The sequence below is a fragment of the Apodemus sylvaticus genome, chromosome 9 (assembly GCF_947179515.1).
Source record: "Apodemus sylvaticus chromosome 9, mApoSyl1.1, whole genome shotgun sequence".
NCBI classification, from domain to species: Eukaryota; Metazoa; Chordata; class Mammalia; order Rodentia; family Muridae; genus Apodemus; species Apodemus sylvaticus.
Window position 1 is genome coordinate 23,136,911 of NC_067480.1, and position 20,573 is coordinate 23,157,483.

Sequence of the window (20,573 nt, forward strand, 5' to 3'; positions counted from 1 at the left end):
GTGATGGACAGGAGGCCACTGATCGGTAGAAAAACCTGAACCAATGTCTTTTTTTAAAGATGTCAAAAGCGGTGCGGCGGCTGACATAGTGTTTCTAGTGGATTCCTCTTGGAGTGCTGGGAAGGACCGTTTCCTGCTTGTTCAAGAGTTTCTGACTGATGTTGTAGAGTCTTTAGCTGTGGGAGACAATGATTTTCATTTTGCTCTGGTCCGGCTCAACGGAAACCCACAGACCGAGTTCCTGTTAAATACGTACCACTCTAAACAAGAAGTCCTTTCTCATATTTTGAACATGTCTTACATTGGGGGAAGCAATCAAACCGGAAAAGGATTAGAATACATAATTCACAGCCATCTCACTGAGGCTTCTGGAAGCAGGGCCGCTGACGGAGTCCCTCAGGTTATTGTAGTATTAACTGATGGACAATCGGAGGATGGCTTCGCTCTGCCCTCAGCGGAACTTAAGTCTGCGGACGTTAACGTGTTTGCAGTGGGAGTTGAGGATGCAGATGAAGGAGCCTTAAGGGAAATAGCAAGCGAACCGCTCAGTATGCATGTTTTCAACCTAGAGAACGTTACCTCACTCCATGACATAGTAGGGAACTTAGTGTCCTGTATACACTCCTCTATGAATGCAGAAAGGGCTGGGGACAAGGAAAGCCTTAAAGACATCACAGGTAATGTCTTCATTGCCAGGCTGCTCCCTGCCCTGCTGCTCTGTGGCTGTGAGCTTAGCAAATACTGCCCTAAAGCAACGTAGTGCCTAAGAGACGCTGGGGACTTAGAGAAGAGATGTTCTCAAGCTTAAAAACAAAGGTGTGACTTCTTCAGTCTCCTTCAAACACAGCCTCCACCTGTGCCAAGAGAAGGCTTCTGAAACAACCAACATTTGAAATTCAAACCCTACATACTGATGCTATCCCAGTGTTTGTTTACCTTCCTTAAAAAGAAAGCCTTCCTCAGATGGGCAGGCATCCATCCACCTAGCTGTAGAGAGCGTCAGGAGACACTGGGTTGAGAGAGGAGAGAAAGCCTGTGCTTGTATTAAAGATTTGATAGAATCGGAGGGCAGTGTCTTAGCTGTGGTGTGGTCCAAGTTTTTGTGTGTGTGTGTGTGTGTGTGTGTGTTTTAGAAGAAACTGAGTCCTAAAGGGTGGGTGACAAGCTTGGGGAAAAGCCATTGCTGAGCTGTGGTATTCCTGCTCATGGTCTGCATGGTTGTGTCTTTTGTGCCCTGGGACTGTAACCGTGAGACTTTTCAGATTCTAATGCCCCTACTTGTGGTCACCCTGGGAATATGCAGCAGCAAGTGGCCGTCACATTGTATGTTAACATTATACAGTTTGACAGGCCAACCCTGGGACTAGAGAGTCTTTAAATCAATTAAGACTATTTTTCCTTCCATGGATAAGTGCCCAAAAGACTGAGAGGGAAGAAACGTAGCAAGAATGTAAATTCTACTGCTCAACAGCGATCTTGCTTCATGTCTAGGACTAGCTTCATCATCAGTCAGGGGTGGGGGCAGGGTACCCTGTGCCAGAGCCCAAGTCCTTGAAGGGCACAAGTGGGAAGGAGGGAGATCCTGAGAGAGTGGATGGGGAGTAGAGAGGCATGCTGGGAGAGACTCACATCTCTTCTAGAAGGGGAAGGGTCTGCATCCCTAGGACTCTGGGATGGGGAAGCTGAGTATCCCAGGTGGAATGGGCGTGAACGGAGGAGGGGAGCACCAGGTATGGGAGCCTGGGGTTGGAGCTTTTTTGGAATAAGGATCACAGAGATGCGATGAGGGCTCACACTTGGGACATGACTGTGGACTTGCAGCAACACCCACTAAAAGCCAGAACTTGTCAGCCAGGGGACCTTCACCAGTGTGCCCCTCCCTTAGCTTGTTTCAAACTCTTCAGGTACATTTAGAAGCCAAAGAACTCCCAAACTGAGAGAATCACTCAGGTAATGCAGAGTAGAAGCTACTAGAACCATAGCCACACCCTCCTGGGGAGTCCTGGCAGGAGGGTGGGGAAGGAGGTGAAATGCTGGAGGGAATGGGGAGAATTCTGAGAGCCACAGGATGAGATGCCCAGAGGCTGTGCTCAGTGCTCAGGACAGTTGAGTGAGTATGGAAGAAGCATGTAGTAAGAAGGCGTTTGGAATCATGGAGTTGGAGAATTGGAGGGGGACGGGGTTGCCAATAAGGCCGGAAGGGCAACCTGTGTCCTCTAGAGATGGCTTCTAGGGGAGAGGCTGAAGAGGTGAGAGGCTGGCCATCCACATGGACAGCCATGAAGGTCTCTTTAGACAGCTCTTGAGTATGCAGTGTGGCCTCAGTTGATCGCCATGTGACTGGGGCCACGGAGAGAGGCTAGGCACAGTGAGTGGTAGGTGGTTCTTGACTAGGGAGAGTGATCTTGCAGCCAGGACTCAGGGGGCATGTGCAGCCCGGAGGAGGTGATAGAGGAAGCCAAGCTCACAGGCAGCTTCTCCCCTCTACCAAGAGCATGGCCGAGGCTGGAGGCTGGAGGTAAAGCATCTGGTGAAGCCAGTCTCCTTCAGTGAAGATGCTAAGGAGTGGGGTGAAGAGGCAGTAGAGAATTTGAGGCAAGAGTCAAACACTTCAAGGATCATGTGGGGCACAGACGGAACAGGCGGCAAGCCTTTGAGATTATAATCAGGTCAATGGGAAGCTCTAAGGAAATAATATCAGACCAGTTTCATCACAGAGATATAGAAAAAGGCAGTTGAAGAGAGGTGGCGGGTGTCAGCAGAAAGACACCTGCTGCTGTGGACATGCAAGGCTTGGGTACATAGGGCTTTGGGAATGACCCATCCTAAGGAGTTTCTGAAGGCTGGTCCTCCTATGCCTTCTCCACAGTTCACCTTGATCTCAGCCTTGGTAGGATTGGGGTCACCAAGGTCTACCAAATGACAGGGAAGAGACTACCTGGCTCTCTTATCTGTACTACTAGGGTTCCCTGCTTCCAGGGGGTAGGGGGGGGTCTCTCCTCTGGCATTGCTTTATAATTGCCAGGTTATAGGAAGCAAATATGTGTTCTAGAGGTCACCCTGGGTGGTATTCCAGTTTCAGAGTGAAGGTCAAGGGGGCATCTGGGGGATCTGTATGTGTCTACCAAGAGTCTTGACCCACTCCTTTCAGAATATGGGTATAATGACATACTTATTTAAAAATGTGGTTAGTAGAGAATGGCACATTTCTAAAGTTAATGTATTGGCAAACTTGTGAACACAAATAGATGATGTAACCACTATATAAATAATAGAAACTGAACTGGTCACAGCAAGAGCAAAGAGTCTACCTACTGAATATCTCTACACAGCTAAAAACCTTTGTTTTTATGCCAAGAGAGCATCTCTTGTCTTCTATGTGTAAGTCACTGGCAGCACCAGGGTAGAGTATTATTAGCCTGTTGTCTTTTCTGATTAACTGCGCTCTGCAATTCCTTCGAATCACATCTCACTGGATGTTTGTCCCACAGCAAGACTGAAATAAGATAAAACAAGTAGCCAGGATCATGATCGTGAGCCCTGCATAAAATTCTGGAAAAGGTGCATGGGTGGTCTGACTGACCTTAGATGTTCCCTGCCGACTGTTCTTGATTCTAACGTAAGAGCAAGCATTCACACGAAAAGCCATAGGGATCACTGCTCTGCATGGACTCTGCCCTCCTAATTAGCCTTGGTTGTGTGTCTTTTTTAAAAAAAGTCTCTTTGCCACCCTTTGGAAATGGGTGCAACTGAGATGTGAGACCTTTAATCTAAAATGGAAACTGAAGGTGATTCTGAGGGACCTATACATTTTCTTTATAAATTGTGTTTCTCACAGGAAATAGGAAGGTGATGTTTCCTGGGTACCCAGGCAACTGGGGCTTGGGGCTCTTCCATGGACATCTTGAACTCTTTCCATAGAAAGTACCACAGAGGGTATGACCCACGAAATACAATGTAGACCACCAACCAGCTTCCACATTTTACACTTTCAGGCTGATCTGATTTCTCTTGAAATTGGCCGTTGGTGCGCCTTGCTGCACACAGCCCCTGTGTGGCTTCGGCTCTCGCGGCTAACAAAGCATGCTGTGTGTGTTCCATTATTGTGTGTGTAAGAGGATCACGGTTCTGACTCAGTGATGACAAATTATCCATCATTTTATGACCTACCACTGAGCGTGTTCAGCCTGCTGTCCCATCCAGAGAGCTCTTGAGTGGTATATATGCCATTAGAAACTGCTATCCAAGAATGGTGGCGGTGAATATAAGGAAGACAGAATCATGCCATGCTATGACTGAAGATCTGCTTATTGTCCACCTTGATCATAAATAACCTTCTTTTAAAATATTTAGATAGGATGTGTAAGAAGCAGGTCTTTCTATGTCCTTTGAGGTCACTGGCTTAGACCTGGACAATGGAGGCATTTTCTGATGCTCTCTGTGCAATGGTGAGAGCCATTTTTAGGCTCTGTGGGACTCAAATGCCCTGGCTCTGCATCCTCTCAAGATCCTTCAGAGGTCTTGTATTCTGGCCCAAGACTGGTGAATGCTTTGGAATTTAAGCCAAGGGTCTGGTCTTACGTTGATTTTGTACCACAATTACTAACACCTAAGACCTCAGTCACTGGAACAAAGCTCTGTCCTCTTATAGCTTGTCAGGAGGACAGTGGTAACAACATTCCAAGTTAATACCATTCCCTGTGCAAAGGGTTAAACCCTGAAGGGGTTGTCAAGGTCTTTTAAGTCGGGAGGGAGGGAAGGTCATGCCTAAGTCTGGTACTCCCTGCTCCACCTCTTATAAGAACACAGCTTGAGTGAAAAAAAATATCTAATTTTGTGAGATGAGCTTTTTCCCCAGTGAGAATATAAACAGATTTTCTGGCACAAGGAAAAATTAAATTTAAATATAAAATACCCACTGGCACTCAAAAATCTAAATGAATGGTCCTTTCTTATATTACAGTGTAATAATTATGCTTCTGAGCCCTTCAGTGTGAATATTCATCCTCACGCAGAGGCCCTTCTTGTTCCTGGGTACACCCTTAATTCATTAAAACATTTGCTAGGGTGATTTTGCCCTTTTTCTAGTATAAACCAGTTTGATTTTAGTGCACAAGTTGAGCCTTTGGACTCCTCTGTTCTGGTTTATAGGCTCACTCACTTCTCTTTACCCAGTCTCCATGTAACCCTCATTTCCAGTAATGGATGGAAGGTTCAAGTTTCCCTCACTGGGAAAATGAGGTCTTTGGCCGCCATTTTTATTTCCTGCAGTGATGACAACGCTGATTGGCTTGGGATCTCTCAGCCAATCTTGGTTCTGTTAGGCAGTCCACTAGGATGTCATAAAATGAGGTTGGATAATTATGTCATGACTGGCTTCACATCACTCTGCTTAACATCGTTCTTCATTATTTGACTGAATACAGAGGCAATGCAAACCAAATACTTCTGATCCCAGCCCAACATTTGGATTTCACACACCCAAGCACCTGAGAGATGATTGTAGGATCTGACACATGCCAAGGGATCTTAAAATTAAGACTTAACCGTGTCTGAGTTTTGGGTCCCAGATGTGCATGGGGTCATCCATTTTGATTTTCAAGAAACAAAACAAACAATAGTTACCCAGGGAATTAAGTAATCTTCTGGAACCATCAGTCACTCGGCCATGAACCTGGGTTTTTGTTTACTCAACTGTGTGTTTGCATCAAAATCTTCATAATCATGTGAGGAGTCAGGAGAAATCACAATTTATAAAAAAAACATTGAATTTATGTCAACCTAATCATCTCTCCTGCAACATAGTATCCTATAATCAAATACAATTATTCTTCCCTCTAAATTTAGAAGAATAATCCAGAATGTTGATTTCTCTTGGGGTATGATGCTTTGAACTTTAACTGTGAAGGAATCACAGACAAAAATTTGCTCTAAATGCTGCTAGCACAACCATGATCCCTGAGACGTTCGTTGCCTCTTATCCACTCAGAATGCAGAACTAAAAGAGACTTCACATTCCTCCATCGACACTGTGTTTTGTTTGTCTGTTTCGTGTTTCTTGTTGGTTTCCAAGGAAACACGTCTGAAAGCCGGGATGATGCATGTGGTCACTTGTTCTAACACTTTCACTTTTTTTTTTTTTTTTGCATTTCTTTCTTTTAAAGCACAAGACTCAGCTGACATTATTTTCCTTATTGATGGATCACAGAACACCGGAAATGCCAATTTCGATGTCATTCGAGACTTCCTTGTAAATGTCCTTGAGAGACTCTCAGTTGGAAATCAGCAGGTCCAAGTAGGGGTGGTACAGTATAGTGATGAGCCCAGAACCATGTTCTCCCTGAACAGCTACCCCTCCAAGGCTGCTGTTCTAGATGCTGTGAAAAGGCTCAGCTTCGATGGGGGGGAGTCGGCCAATATAGGACAGGCCCTTGACTTTGTAGTGGAGAATCACTTCACACGGACAGGTGGCAGCCGCGTGGAGGAAGGGGTCCCCCAGGTGCTGGTCCTCATAAGTGCTGGACCTTCCAGTGATGAGATTCGAGATGGGGTGGTAGCTCTGAAGCAGGCTAGTGTGTTCTCATTTGGCCTCGGAGCCCAGGCCGCCTCCAGGGCAGAGCTTCAGCACATAGCTACTGATGACAGCTTGGTGTTTACTGTCCCGGAATTCCGTAGCTTTGGGGACCTCCAGGAGCAATTACTGCCGTACCTTGTTGGTGTGGCCCAAAGGCACATTGTTTTGCAACCACCAGCTATTGTCACACAAGGTATGTATGCCCTTTTTTGCCATCTATTCAGGAATGGGGGTGTGTTATATACTGTTTGTCATGAAAGGAAAGTGGACACTGGAGTGATTCACCTTGGGAGAACCCGTAAGTACTCACAGCCAATCAGCCATCATTCTGTGATGTGTTGGCGTCTATATGTCCTGTGTGTGGTCATTGCATTGTTCAGTGTTCAGGAACCTAAAGATGAACAAGTGAGTGGATCACTCTCTTAGAACATGGGTTATAAGGAAAGTGTGGTCTTTAGGCTAACAAAGTAACCAATATAAAATGTAACAAACGCACTGCTTTGAGCTATTAAGCATTGATAAATTATTTGTTCATCATCCAGTCATCTTGAAAGAGCCTTAAGGGATTCATCACAATTCTGAGAAAGCCACTCTAAGATAAAATCAGTGTGTTAGAAGTATGCTCATAGTGTCTTCCCAAAGGCAGTGAAGGGGAGTGGTTTCTGCTCCTGTCTGAGTATAGTGGACACGGGAGGGACTCGGGCTGAAGGTAAGGCTCAGCCAAGCTTCTGATGAATGGGGAAGTTATAGAAAATTCTGCTCCTGTGAGTCCAAGTTTGGAACAAATTGTTTTGAATGACATACTTCGGCAGCACAGTCAACTAGAGTCACTTAAGGAATGAATGTAAGCAAACCAACGTTATATGAGAGATACACGCTTAAACACGGATGCTATGGGGGTGCCAGAAAGGCTGTTGGTCTGAGACTCCACCACAGATGGTGTAATTTTTATGACCCTATACAGACAGTGAAAACCATCCAGTAAGTGGGGGACACAGTTGCTACCAAAGGCTTCAGTATCCATAAACACCCAATTCACTTCTTCCTGGTGTTGTCTTCAAGAAGGGATGTGCTCAGATCAGTCCTTAAATACAAGACCCTGTTACTCATTGTTCTTCAGCAGAGCACAGGCTCAGAGAAAGTGAGCACTTGGAAGGGACTCATAGGAAACTCCGGCTAGCATCTGCAGGCTGAGATTCTAATTTTTCTGTATGGAACCACTTGTGTGTCTAGCTATGTTTGCTAACTTTATAAAGAAAGAGCCTGGACCTATGAAATAACTGTTGTCATAAGCAGTTTTACCTGTTGTATCCCCTGGGATTCCAGGCTGGGTTTTCTTAGCTAATGGGGTAACTGTGGTCTTAACAATAAATGTTTTGATGAACACGCCACTGTATGAAGTGGACAGAAGTCTGAATGACATACTTTAAAGCTCCCCACTGGCTCATGTACGGAGCTGTCCTCTGCTGCTTGGCACTTTGTTAACTGGCGGTTCTAATCATAGCATGGTGGTAACAGAGACCTGGCCATACTTCCTCAGTATGAAATTCAGCTGGAATCAGGATAGCTTCCTTCAGATAAATTTAAGGCAGAGCTCTGGTGATAACGTTATCTGGTGATAACGGCAGTTGTGACAGGAAGCTCGGAGCTCCAGGACATCTTCACCTGACCTTGGCACCAGAACTCTTTGTGAGACCCTCTTTCCTAGGAAGGTTCTTGGTAAATCTGGGTTCAGAGGCTAGTCTGGCTGTAGCTTGTTGGAGCCTATTTTGCTTTCCTGCTTCTCCTATCCTGATGGCGGACAGGGTGCAGGAAGGGAGGTCAACAGCCTGTGATGAATTTTCTGAAATGTTGAAGAAAGGGGACTCCAGGTCTGAGTCCTGCCCAGTTGTGGTCTGAGTCCTGCCCAGCTGTGGTCTGAGTCCTGCTCAGCTGTGGTTTGAGCTGCAGATATCCATCCAGCTGCCTTGCTCCGGCTCTGGTGGTTAAGAAAACAGTGATAGGGAAATGCACAGCCCACTGACGCTTATCTGAGCCTGCGCACACTGGAAGCAAACCATTGCTCTATGCTTTAGGAACAGAATCAACACCATGGCTGCCTTTGGAATGACTGTTTGTGTGTGTGTGTATGTGTGTCTGTATGTGTGTGTGTGTGTGCCTGGATAGATCATACAACATCTTTGGGCTCTGATTTCTTTTTTTTTCCTTTTTTTGTTTTGTTTTGTTTTGTTTTGTTTTGTTTTGTTTTTTTGAGACAGGGTTTCTCTGGGTAGCCCTGGCTGTCCTGGAACTCACTCTGTAGACCAGGCTGGCCTCGAACTCAGAAATCCGCCTGCCTCTGCCTCCCAAGTGCTGAGACTAAAGGCGTGCGCCACCACTGCCCGGCCTGGGCTCTGATTTCTTAAATTCTCATCCAAGAGTTTACTGGGTGAAGATCTCTTGCCTTAAGAGAAGCTTCAACATCTGTACTTAAACAGGTGGTATGCTGCCCTTAGATTAGATTTCTTGTAGTTAACTAGCATTCTAGCCCCTTCCTCACAGACGTCACGGTTAGTCTCAGTGATGAACTCATAGCTCTTCGGCAGATGTTCTCGACTATTTGACATGTGCTAATCACTCTGCCAAGCACTGGAGACAACGGGAAGAGAAAGAGAGATACAGCCATTGGGTCTGTCACATGTGAGCTAATGATGAATCCATGTCTTAAGTGTGACAAGCTATGAGGCCATCAGAAGGGGCTGTGATAGAGAGGATGGGGGCAGGGGACTTAGTAGAATGGGCTGCAAAGTCGGAGGACAGAAATGAGCAGGGAAAGAAGAGCAGAGGGAAGAGATAAAGGGACGGGGTGGCCTTGCATCAAAAACTGAGATCCCTGCCCTGCCCTGACAGACAGATGCCAGCTCAGCTGGAGTGAAGGGGACACAGGCAGAGGCTTGAGAAGCAACTGGCTTGGGGGAGAGAGAGTCAGCAGATATTGTAGTTGTTAAGTGGGAGGTCAGACCCCCCTACAGCAGCGACAGTGGAGGATTGAGCAGAAAGCAGAGTCTTGAGGTGGTCCTTTTGGAGACCGGGGAGACCCACTTCCTGGGGGCCTCCCACTGTGACATGTTGGTGCCGTCACCCTCGTGTGCTCTGAGGTCCCAGCTGTAGAGCACAGGCTTTCTGACTGTGCATCTGTTTGTTGGATGCCGCAAGGAGAGAAGGGAAGAGAGCTACGGCTGCTCTGCCAGGAGGGTCTGATGGGGACAGGGCAAGTGATGGCTGGTGAATCAGAGAATCCCTGAGGATAGGCCCAGGGCATTGGTTGTGAGGCTGAGAGTGGTTGATTGAGGGAGAGGAAGGGTTAAAGGTCAGGTTTGAGAACTTGGTAGATGAAGAAGTGGGGGTTTAAGTTGACTGAAAGAGAAGATGCTGGGCAGGTAGCAGGATGTGTGTCATCTGTGGTGACCATGGGTAATAGGCATGACCTCAGAACATACTCAAGGCAAGTCCCAGGGCCTTCAGATGATGGAGAGAGGGGAAGATGGATAGATGGGGCTCTAAGGACGTGGCATAATAGTATCACGGACAGGAAGGCGGTTCCTAGGGTGGGGACAGGGTAGCTAGTTGACAGGGTTTGTTTGGTGATATTAATAGGAAGAATGAGGATATCCTTTTCCAACTCCCAAGCTTTGCTGGGAGGAGGGATCCTGGGGTGTCCTGTTGTCCATCCCAGGAATGAGGGCTGAAGAGCATCAGTCATGGCTGAGATTAGCTGGACCTTCAAGGTCACTTCCTAAGAGACAATGACTCCTCCAATCTCTGGGGAAGAGATTGGGGGCAGGGCGGGGATGGTGGTGGCGAGGAAGTGTTGGTCATCCTTGAGAGAATCATGAGGTTTGATAACTGGGTGTAAGATGGCCCATAAAGCAGCTCCTCCATCCCACAGAAAGAGAGGTCCAGAGAAAGGACCCGGTCCTGAGAAGGCTCATCAGCTAGTATCAGAAGCTTGAAGCAAACACAGGAACCTGACTGCTCTTTGAGTGGTGTGGGACTTTTTTTTTCAGCCCTCATTGTAGTTGCCTAAGCATCACTCCAGGTGCCTCCCTGTTATCAGTTTCCAGAACTTTAAACACAAAACCAAGTGACCTCTTCTATAATCGAAGAGGACATGTCTTACGGAACCTGAGGGTTCCGTAGGTATACTGTAGAATCCACAAAGCTGAGTCCATGGTGGATGGTTTCCGTGTCCCGTACATGTGGACATCTGTCCTTCCCATGGACCGCTGGTAAAATGTATGGTGAAGTGTTAAAACTTGTGAGGTGGTAAGTGTGACTCTTATCAGGTTATAACCTGATATGGTTATATGGAGATATGTTGGTGAAGGAGCGTGCCCCCTCTCCAGTGGCCATCCCATGGATATTTGTCTATCAGCCCGCTGTGTGAGAGATGCGTGATAAATATGTGTGCTACAGATATGGAACATTATATGTGTAGCATATATGTGTGTGCCCTTGTGTGCATATTGTTCAAAGCAACACAAGATATGAGATGTCCACTATACATACACACAAGCACTAGGTTTATATACAAAGATATTTTTATATTACAATCAAAGTTGCAACCCCACGAGACTGCATATTCCATACTGAAGGAGGAATGAGATCCCTGAATAGGTCATCATATCCATGTTTGTGGCCCAGTGAGCAAGGGCAGGTAATGTCACATACACATTTGCACCAGCAGGTAACTAACTGGGCTTCTGGGATAAAAAAGTCTTGTGCAGAATTGCCTCCCTCCTGGCACAACAGCTTTGTCTCCTTTTGGTCATAGAGTGTTAGAGGGGGCTCAGTCACACTAATCCCATTCCTTATGACAGCACCAGTGACCCTGGCACCATATTCCTAGCCTCTGGTCTCTGAGACCAGGAATGAGCGGTGAATTAGAACACATCATGAGAAGCATCTCTACTTCTTAGGAAGCCCTTCCTAGCCTCCTTTCTTCTGATGGGTGTAAAACATTACATTGTCATGCCGGCCGTCTGCTACAAGGGATATACGGGTGCTTCTTTGTAAACACACCCACCCCTGCTCAGCTCATCTAGAATCTTTACAGTCTAGGAGGAGCCTGAGACATCAGGCCTGGGCTTCGAGCCTGGTAGAGCCACTGTTCCCATCCCTTGGGCAGGTTGTACATGTTCTGAGGCAGCGGCTGGGTGAACTCATAACTGCTGCCAGTAGCAATCTGGCCCAGGTGCTTGCTTTCGTGGTTTGTTTGTGTGACCCAGGTCATGGCATGTCATTGACTGCCATTCCCACCTGGACTGTGAAGTAAGTGACAAGCTACGGCTGCCTTTGGTGGGGTGGACGCTGGCTCCTTTTCCAAGATTCATGACAAACCCGTAAGCCTTTGGTTTTCACTTGCCAAAGGAAGCCATACAAGATTGAACCAAAGGAAAAAGGAGCATTCCTGTTCTATTTTGCATTTGTGTGTGGATGTCCGGCTGCTGATGCAAAGAGTTTTCTGAACAGACATGAGTTTTACTCATTTAAAGTACTTTGGGCAATAAAGAGTCACCTCGTTAGTGGTGGTGTGTGAAGCTAAGACTAGCTTTCTTCTGTGAAGCTATTGCTGAAACACAATACAGGTAGGTTAGGTTGGAAAGGAGCCGGTCACTCATGTGTGACAGTTCTCCCAAGGACATTGGCCAAGGCAAGGGAGGGTAGTCTGTAGATAGTAAGATTTACAGTGTCTCTGTTGACCCTGATCCCTGAGGCCATTCTGTTCATCTTTTATTATTGCAATCTACAGTCATGGAAGTCAACAAGAGGGACATCGTCTTCCTGGTGGATGGTTCCTCCAGCCTGGGGCAGTCCAACTTCAATGCCATCCGAGAGTTCATTTCCAGAGTCATCCAGAGGCTGGAAATCGGACAGGACCTGGTTCAGGTATCCGTGGCTCAGTATGCAGACACCGTCAAGCCTGAGTTCTATTTAAATACCTACGCCACCAAAAAGGATGCCGTAACTTCAGTGCGGAAGATGAAGGCCCTGAATGGCTCAGCCCTGTACACGGGGTCTGCTCTGGACTTTGTTCGAAACAACCTCTTCACTAGCTCAGCTGGCCATAGGGCCTCTGAGGGAGTTCCTAAGCTCATGGTGTTGATCACAGGGGGTAAGTCCCTCGACGAAGTCAGCCAGCCTGCCCAGGAGCTGAAGAGAGGCAGCATCATGGCCCTGGTTGTTGGCAGCAGGGCCGCAGATGAGGATGAGCTGAAAGAGATCGCTTTTGACTCCTCCTTGGTCTTCGTTCCTGCCGAGTTCCGCCCTGCTCCTTTACTAAACATGCTGCCCAACCTGATGGCACCCCTCAGGACCCTCACTGGAACCACAGAAGGTATGGCGGCTGTGCTTCACACACACAGGAGGGGGCTGGCAGGCAGAAACTTTGAGAAATACCTGGTGACTGTTTAGCTGACAGACTGCTGTTTCACAGTGAAGACAACCATTTAGTTTTCCCCCAGAGTTGAAACAGTAGAGTTGAAAATGTCACTCTGTAAATGCCCATGATTTTAAGTTGTAGCATCATAGGGTCACCTGGCTGTACAGCTTTTGGCCACAGAAGTCACTCTCAGTTCTCTGATTGACATTCCTTCTGTTTTTATTAGTGACCCTTTCTAGGAACTTCCTCTCAGCCCGGGACTTTTCCTTTCCTGAGCTGACAGGTTTTCTACTCATAGATGATACAGTACCCTCAGATCTTAGCCCCTCTTTTCGCTCTGTATAAAAGGGAGTCTCTCAAACAGGAAAACATACTGATAGATGGGTGTGAAGATCCAGCCCATGGGCCTTCTGCTCCCTCAATTAATATGATTGACAGTGCAGAGTTATTTCCAGAGTCACTGAAGTTCTCAACTTGTGAACTGGGGTAACACAAACCTTCATCCTCAGTGAAGAGAAGATGGATATCCTGGAATCCAGCTTTCCCTCTCACAGACCTCACACAGAAGGGCTGGGCAGTGCATGAACCTATTGCATGGGTGCCTGCTTGCTCTTCAGACCATCTGGTCTTGAGAGTCCTCAAATTCTCTCTCTCTCTCTCTCTCTCTCTCTCTCTCTCTCTCTCTCTCTCTCTCTCTCTCTCTCTCTCTCTCCCCCACTCTTTCATAGCCAAAGTTAAATGCATGAACATAGGGTCCAGTTAGTCTGAATTATAATGGGGCATGTGGGGGGAAACTAGTGTCTATGTGTCCTTCAGCATCCATAGGGCATAGACCGATTCCCTCCATCTGTGAATACAGAAATCCACAGATGCTCAAGTCCCTTCTTTAAGATGGTACAAGTGCTCAAATGTAATTTGTATATATCCTCCTATGTATACTGTAACAAATGCAAGGCTAGCATTGTAGCCAATTGTATAGGAAGCACTGACAGGGGACACAATCATATTCAGTTTAAATATGCTTTTTTTTCAAATATTTTGAGCATTGGTTGAATCCCTAGATATGGGACCTATATTTTGAGCATTGGTTGAATATAGGTCCCACAGATATTCGACCCACAGATATGTGACCCACAGATAGGCTTTTCTTCATGGCCAAACATGGGATATGATCTCTTTGTCATCCAACTTCCCTGATACCTGTGACAAAATACATGACAAAGTCAAGGTAGTGAAGGAAGGTTGATTTTGACTCACAGCCTGAGGATGCTGCCTGCAATGGTGGAGGAGGCGAGAGAGCAGGAGCTTGAGGTAGCTGGTCATATTCTTAGTCATGAAGCAGAGAGAGAGAGATGGACGCTGGCACCCTGCCGGGTGTTCTCCTTCTTACTCTTGCCCAGGAAGGACCCCAGCTCTCGGAAAGATGGCATCTCCATTTAGGGTGAATCTTCCCAACTCAATAGCTCAACCTAGAAACTCCCTTACAGCATGGAAGCCTGTCTCTCAGGTGATTTTCGAATCTGTCTAAGTTGACATCTATTTTAACCATCTATGATGCTGTCTTAGTTAGGGTTTCTATTCCTGCACAAACATCATGACCAAGAAGCAAGTTGGGGAGGAAAGGGTTTATTGAGCTTACACTTCCATGTTGCAGTTCATCACTAAAGGAAGTCAGGACTGGAACTCAAGCAGGTCAGGAAGCAGGAGCTGATGCAGAGGCCATGGAGGGATGTTTCTTACTGACTTGCTTCCCCTGGCTTGCTCAGCCTGCTCTCTTATAGAACCCAAGAATACCAGTCCAGAGGTGGTACCACCCACAAGGGGCCCTCCCCACTTGATCACTAATTGAGAAAATGCCCCACAGCTGGATCTCATGGAGGCACTTCCAACTGAAACTCCTTTCTCTGTGATAACTCCAGTTTGTGTCAAGTTGACACACACAACTAGCCAGTACAGATGCTGCCACACCTCCTTGGAGGCTCTCTCCTGGGCACTCTGTTACCTGATACTGAAACAACCCCCTAATCAGAAAGGAGGACAGGGGGATGAGGACTCTGGTTGTAGGACCACATCCTTTGATTGGCCAACAGTCTTAAAGAAGCTGGGTTCCTAGGTCCACGTGGGCTGATATTTCTTGAGCTTTGGGTAGAAAGCTTTGTGTACCCAGGTGAGTCGCAGAGGGCCCAGCCAGCATAGGTGAGGATCCTGTGACCGGAGCTCTGGAGACAAGGAGCAACAGAAAAGACAGCACCCTGTGGACTTCAGTTCCAGGGAGGAAACACAGTGTTTCAGGATTCTTCTGGTGATGTTGGTTGTAAACATTCTAACTCTAGCGCTTTGTCTGTCTGTGAGCCATCTTGGTTTTGTACACTTGTCCATCAGTGTGCCTCACAAGCTCCAGCCACCGCAAGGGGAAAATATGCAGCCGCTGGCCATATTTTACCAGATGACCTGCTCTGCCACGTTGACTCCCTCCGTGTTCTGAATGTGTCATGTGTGCCTTCTTGGGCACACATGGGAAGCCCTCTCAGGGCCGTGTCTCACTGTGTTTTCTGTGCTTCACTGCAGTTCACGTAAACAAGCGGGATATCATCTTCCTCTTGGATGGCTCCGACAACGTTGGGAAAAACAATTTCCCTTATGTGCGCGACTTTGTAACCAACCTAGTTAACAGCCTCGATGTCGGAAGTGACAATATCCGTGTTGGCTTGGTGCAGTTTAGTGACACTCCGGTCACGGAGTTCTCTCTAGACACTTACCAGACCAAGTCAGAGCTGCTCGCTCACCTGAGGCGCTTGCAGCTCAAGGGGGGCTCCGGTCTGAACGCAGGCTCTGCCCTGAGCTATATCCATGCCAATCACTTCACGGAGGCGGGCGGCAGCAGGACCCGTGAACACGTGCCTCAGCTGCTGCTCCTGCTCATGGCCGGGCCGTCTGAGGATGCCTATTTGCAAGCTGCCAATGCTCTGGCGCGCTCAGGCGTGCTGACCTTCTGTGTGGGGACCAATCGGGCGGATAAGGCTGAGTTAGAGCATATTGCTTTTAATCCCAGCCTGGTATATCTCATGGACGATTTCAGCTCCCTGCCAGCTTTGCCTCAACAGCTGATTCAGCCCCTAACCACATATGTTAGTGGAGGTGTACAGGAAGTTCCACTATCCCAGCCAGGTAAACCTTCCAGCAGTGCGGACCCCTTTCTTTCCCTCTCTGGGTGCCTCTCTGGCAGTGGTAGCCAATGAAACCCCAGAGCCTGTGACTTGTGGAAGGATGGTGGGTTCATTTGGGTTGGGACTGGTTAAAGGCAGTGTGTGAGCAAATGCAGACTCCATGTCTAGAATAGCCAGCCACGCCCTGTTCATGTTGTTCATTAAGAAGCTGAACAAGGTGAACATTCTAGAGTTCGTGAGGGAGAGGTGGTGGGGGAAGGGAAGGAAAGGAGGGAAAAGAAGGGAAGGAGACAGAGACATTGATTGATGATTGATTGGTTCTGTTACAAGATTATGTATTGGCATCCTTTAAAGCTCACATCCCTCCTTTATACAGACTCTGCCATGTTTAAAAAAACAAACACCTGCATGCAACAGTCTGTGGTTACTACTGTGGCAGATTATTATTGTTATTATTATTATTATTTCCCTTGGTGATGAATACACAAGACCTACCAGTTGGCCACTTTCACTCAGATGCAAGCCTGAGCCAACGGCTGTCTCACTGAAGTAGTTCTCAGAATGGTTTGAGATGATATTTACATGATGGTGTGGCCTCCCTTTGCTGTTACCCATGTTTTCTTCAGTCCAGTTTCAGTAAATTGGAAATGTTTGCAGAGGTTTGGACTGGCCTCCCCGGCCCTCTAAAGCACCAGCAGGTAATATGTTGAGTCTTAACTCTTGACCTTACAGGTTCAGAGGTTCAGTCCATCATCATCAAGACAGGAGCATGACAGCACCCAGGCAGCCATGGTGCAGGAGAAGCAGAGAGTTCAACATCTTGTTCCCAATGTAAACAGGAAACTGGCTTCTAGGCAGCTAGGACGAGGGTCTTAAAGGTCATGCCCACAATGACACACTTCCTCCAACAAGGCCACACCTAGTCCAACAAGGCCACACCTGCAAATAGTGCCACTCCCTGGGCCAAGCATATTTAAACCACCACACATGTCAACCCAGAAGTCAGGGGGAAGTTAGTCTTCAATTGGTCTCTGTCCCAGGAGATAGGGGACAGTTTTCAGGGTGAAGTGTAGACAGGAACAGTTTCAATGGTCTTATTTATAACAAGAAAACATTGTCTACTCTCAGTGGTCTAACCTGCTGCAAGAACAGGGTGGGCAGGCTTTCCTGCAACTTGCTTTGTTAAGAATGTCTGGTGGTGGGCTGGTAGAATGGCCTGGCCAGTGCTATTCCTTTGCAAATATGTGCTGCTCTGAAACAGCAGAGGCCATTGGCAGGGGCCTTGTTCTCCTCCCTTGCTGGTACGGTGATGTCCTAAGAATCTGGTGAACTCCCACATTGTGGCAGTGCGAGGCAGAATGTTCTTGGTGTCTCTCCGCTTACTGTGTCCATCTGTTTTCCTTGTAGAGAGCAAGCGGGACATTCTTTTCCTCTTTGATGGCTCAATCAATGTCATGGGCCAGTTCCCTGCTGTCAGAGACTTTCTCTACAGGATCATTGAGGAGCTCGACGTGAAGCCGGATGGAACCCGGGTAGCAATAGCTCAGTTCAGTGATGATGTCAGGCTGGAGTCCCGTTTCAGTGAGCACCAGACTAAGGCTGAAATCCTTAATCTCGTGAAGAAGATGAAGATAAAGACAGGCAAATCCCTCAACCTGGGCTACGCCCTGGACTACGCACTTAGGAACATCTTTGTGAGGTCAGCGGGCAGCCGCATCGAGGAGAACGTGCAGCAGTTCCTGGTGCTGCTGGTTGCTGGAAGGTCTACAGATGCTGTGGCCGGGCCTGCAAGCTCCCTGAAGCAAAGAGGAGTGATACCTTTCATCTTTCAAGCCAAGAACGCCAACCCCGATGAACTGGAGCAGATTGTTCCGTCCCCTGCATTTATCCTGACTGCAGAGTCACTCCCTAAGATTGGGGACCTCCAGTCACAGATTGTGAGCCTTCTGAAAGCAGAACAGGGTTCAGGCCCTGTATCAGGTATAGCTCACCAAGATGCCCCCCACTCCCTGCTCCCTGCCCCCCCCAGAACCCCCTGTATCCCAGTCTCTAGCTTCAGATCTTTAGCAGAAGCTGCTGGCTAGAGTTCTTAGATGAATCTCTCCCAGGGCTCACATAGAATGTGGAAATTACAGGCTATTTCTAGGTGAACCAAAGAACAGGAGTATACGCTCTCTGATTTTCTAACTTGTGTCTTGGAAGGATACTGGTGAGTAGTTTTTAAAGGCACCAGAATATTTCACAAGAAGATGCCTTATAGAGGTTTAGATACCAATAGTTTATATCTTGAAAAAGTTCTTGTCTGATAATAAAGCCATGCGCTATAACTATGTTTATTACTAAACAGCCTTCGTTAGGACACAGTGTCAAGCGATGTGCTTTAAGTGGCTCTTACTAATGTAAGTCATTTATTTACATTCATTAAAGACTAAAGATGCCAGAGAAGGCAGATGAGTTCAGTGCCCCTTGCTGCTGTGCCCAGTCCTGTGCGAATCACCAGATGTTTTCCTTCAATTTCAGGTGAAAAGGATGTGGTGTTTCTGATCGATGGCTCCGAGGGTGTCCGCAGTGGCTTCCCCCTGCTAAAGGAGTTTGTGCAGAGGGTGGTGGAGAGCCTGGATGTGGGTCCCGACCGGGTGCGTGTGGCACTAGTGCAGTACAGTGACCGGACCAGGCCGGAGTTCTACCTGAATTCCCACATGGACCAGCAGGGTGTCATCAGTGCCATCCGCAGGCTGACACTGCTGGGTGGCCCGACCCCCAACACAGGGGCGGCACTGGACTTTGTGTTAAGGAATATCCTGACCAGTTCTACTGGGAGCAGGATAGCAGAAGGTGTTCCTCAGCTCCTGATTGTCCTCACAGCGGAGCGGTCGGGGGATGACGTGAGAGGCCCCTCGGTGGTCCTGAAGCAGGGCGGGGCTGTGCCTATCGGCATTGGCATTGGGAATGCTGACATCACCGAAATGCAGACCATCTCCTACATCCCCGACTTTGCTGTGGCCATCCCCACCTTCCGGGAGCTTGGGACCATACAGCAGGTCATCTCTGAGAGGGTGATCCAGCTTAATCGTGAGGAGCTGAGTGCGTTGAAACCCGTTTTGACGCCCTCACCAGGTGCAGGTGAGGGGTTGAGAATGGATTCTTTTAGTTTCTCTCCACATACTCACTTAGGGTACTTGCATGGACTGTGAGGTATGAAGCCCTTTTAGGCTTTTTCCTCTGCCGAATAGCGTGTGTGGAAAAACTAGGAAACTTTTTTTTTTTCAATGTCAAGCAATAAAGTTAAGATTCATGTCTGTGGTCAAGTTAAAGCATCCAAGAGGGCATGCACATGACGTAGATCCAGGCTCTACAGAGGGGCCTGAGGAGGGCCCTTTGCTGAGTGTCCAACCTAAGTGGCAACCAGTAGCCTTCTGCTATCTAGAGGAGCATAATCACAGGTGCTCTGCTCTGCTAAGAAAGGTGGGGTCTCTGAGATATTTTTATCTATAGCCCCCATGTGTGACATTTCCTTGAAGCTGAGAGGTGTGCCAACTGTGGGGAGGCCTTCCTGTTCTCTGCATCATTAAGATTCAACAAGGTCTGAGCTGCAGTAGCTCAGGAAAGAGGTCAAGATGCTGTCACCCTCAGTGCAAGCCATCCTAAGGCCGTGCCCCCTTCCTGGGCACTCAGGGCTGAAGAGGACAGATGTGGCCAGGTGTTTTCATGAGAGGGAAAATGAAGGAGCAGGCAAGGAAGGCAGGGGAGTAATGCCTGTGAAAGATAGTGAGAAAGCAGGATTTGTACAGCGGATTTGCACGTCCTGAGGAGGCAGCTTGCCCCTGGTGTTCAGGAGAGAGCAGTGTGTTCTTTACACTTACATAGAGTGATTTAGGATGTTCACACTCATATACATTTGGGGATGTCTCTGTCTGTCTCTGTCTCTATCTCTGTCTCTCTGTCTCTGTCTCTCTCTCTCTCATATAGTAGAGGAACACAGCCATTTCCAAACCCCGTGAGACCACAGGAGTATGTGTTATGCTGCACCTTGAGGCCCTTGGGCTCCTGTATGTGGGTGTGGGTGCATGCATGTGTGCACCCTAGGGCTCCTGTATGTGTGAGTGCATGTGTGCATACTCACAGAACCTCCTTCTTGTGAATCCAGACCTGTACTTCCACAGTGCTTGGTTCTGCTCTTTCTCCCACAGGTCAGAGTGGCCACCTGGTGCGCGCCCCGCTTTTTCCCATGTAGCTTTCTCTACCCTTCTCCCCACCTTGCTCTCAGCTGCAGACCCTGAGTCCCACTTTCTAGAGAATGTTCAGGAGCTCTGCTGGGTCTCTCCCAGGGATGGTTTCGCTTCTCCGAGGTTTAATTTTTTTTTAAATCTGGGATGGCCTGTCTCGACTCCGCCCTTCTCTCTGAGCCTGT

The 20,573-nt window shown here is 47.8% G+C and overlaps 1 protein-coding gene across 1 annotated transcript in view; it reads left to right on the forward strand.

The window, feature by feature from the left end:
- The window catches only part of Col6a3 (collagen type VI alpha 3 chain), an 87,875-nt gene that overhangs the window by 18,304 nt on the left and 48,998 nt on the right, over window positions 1–20,573 (forward strand). The window contains exons 3-8 of the mRNA XM_052193189.1: window positions 60–677; window positions 6,165–6,767; window positions 12,366–12,950; window positions 15,564–16,163; window positions 17,570–18,142; window positions 18,683–19,285. Of these exons, the coding sequence (XP_052049149.1) occupies window positions 60–677; window positions 6,165–6,767; window positions 12,366–12,950; window positions 15,564–16,163; window positions 17,570–18,142; window positions 18,683–19,285 (3,582 nt within the window). The remainder of the gene's footprint in view (window positions 1–59; window positions 678–6,164; window positions 6,768–12,365; window positions 12,951–15,563; window positions 16,164–17,569; window positions 18,143–18,682; window positions 19,286–20,573) is intronic.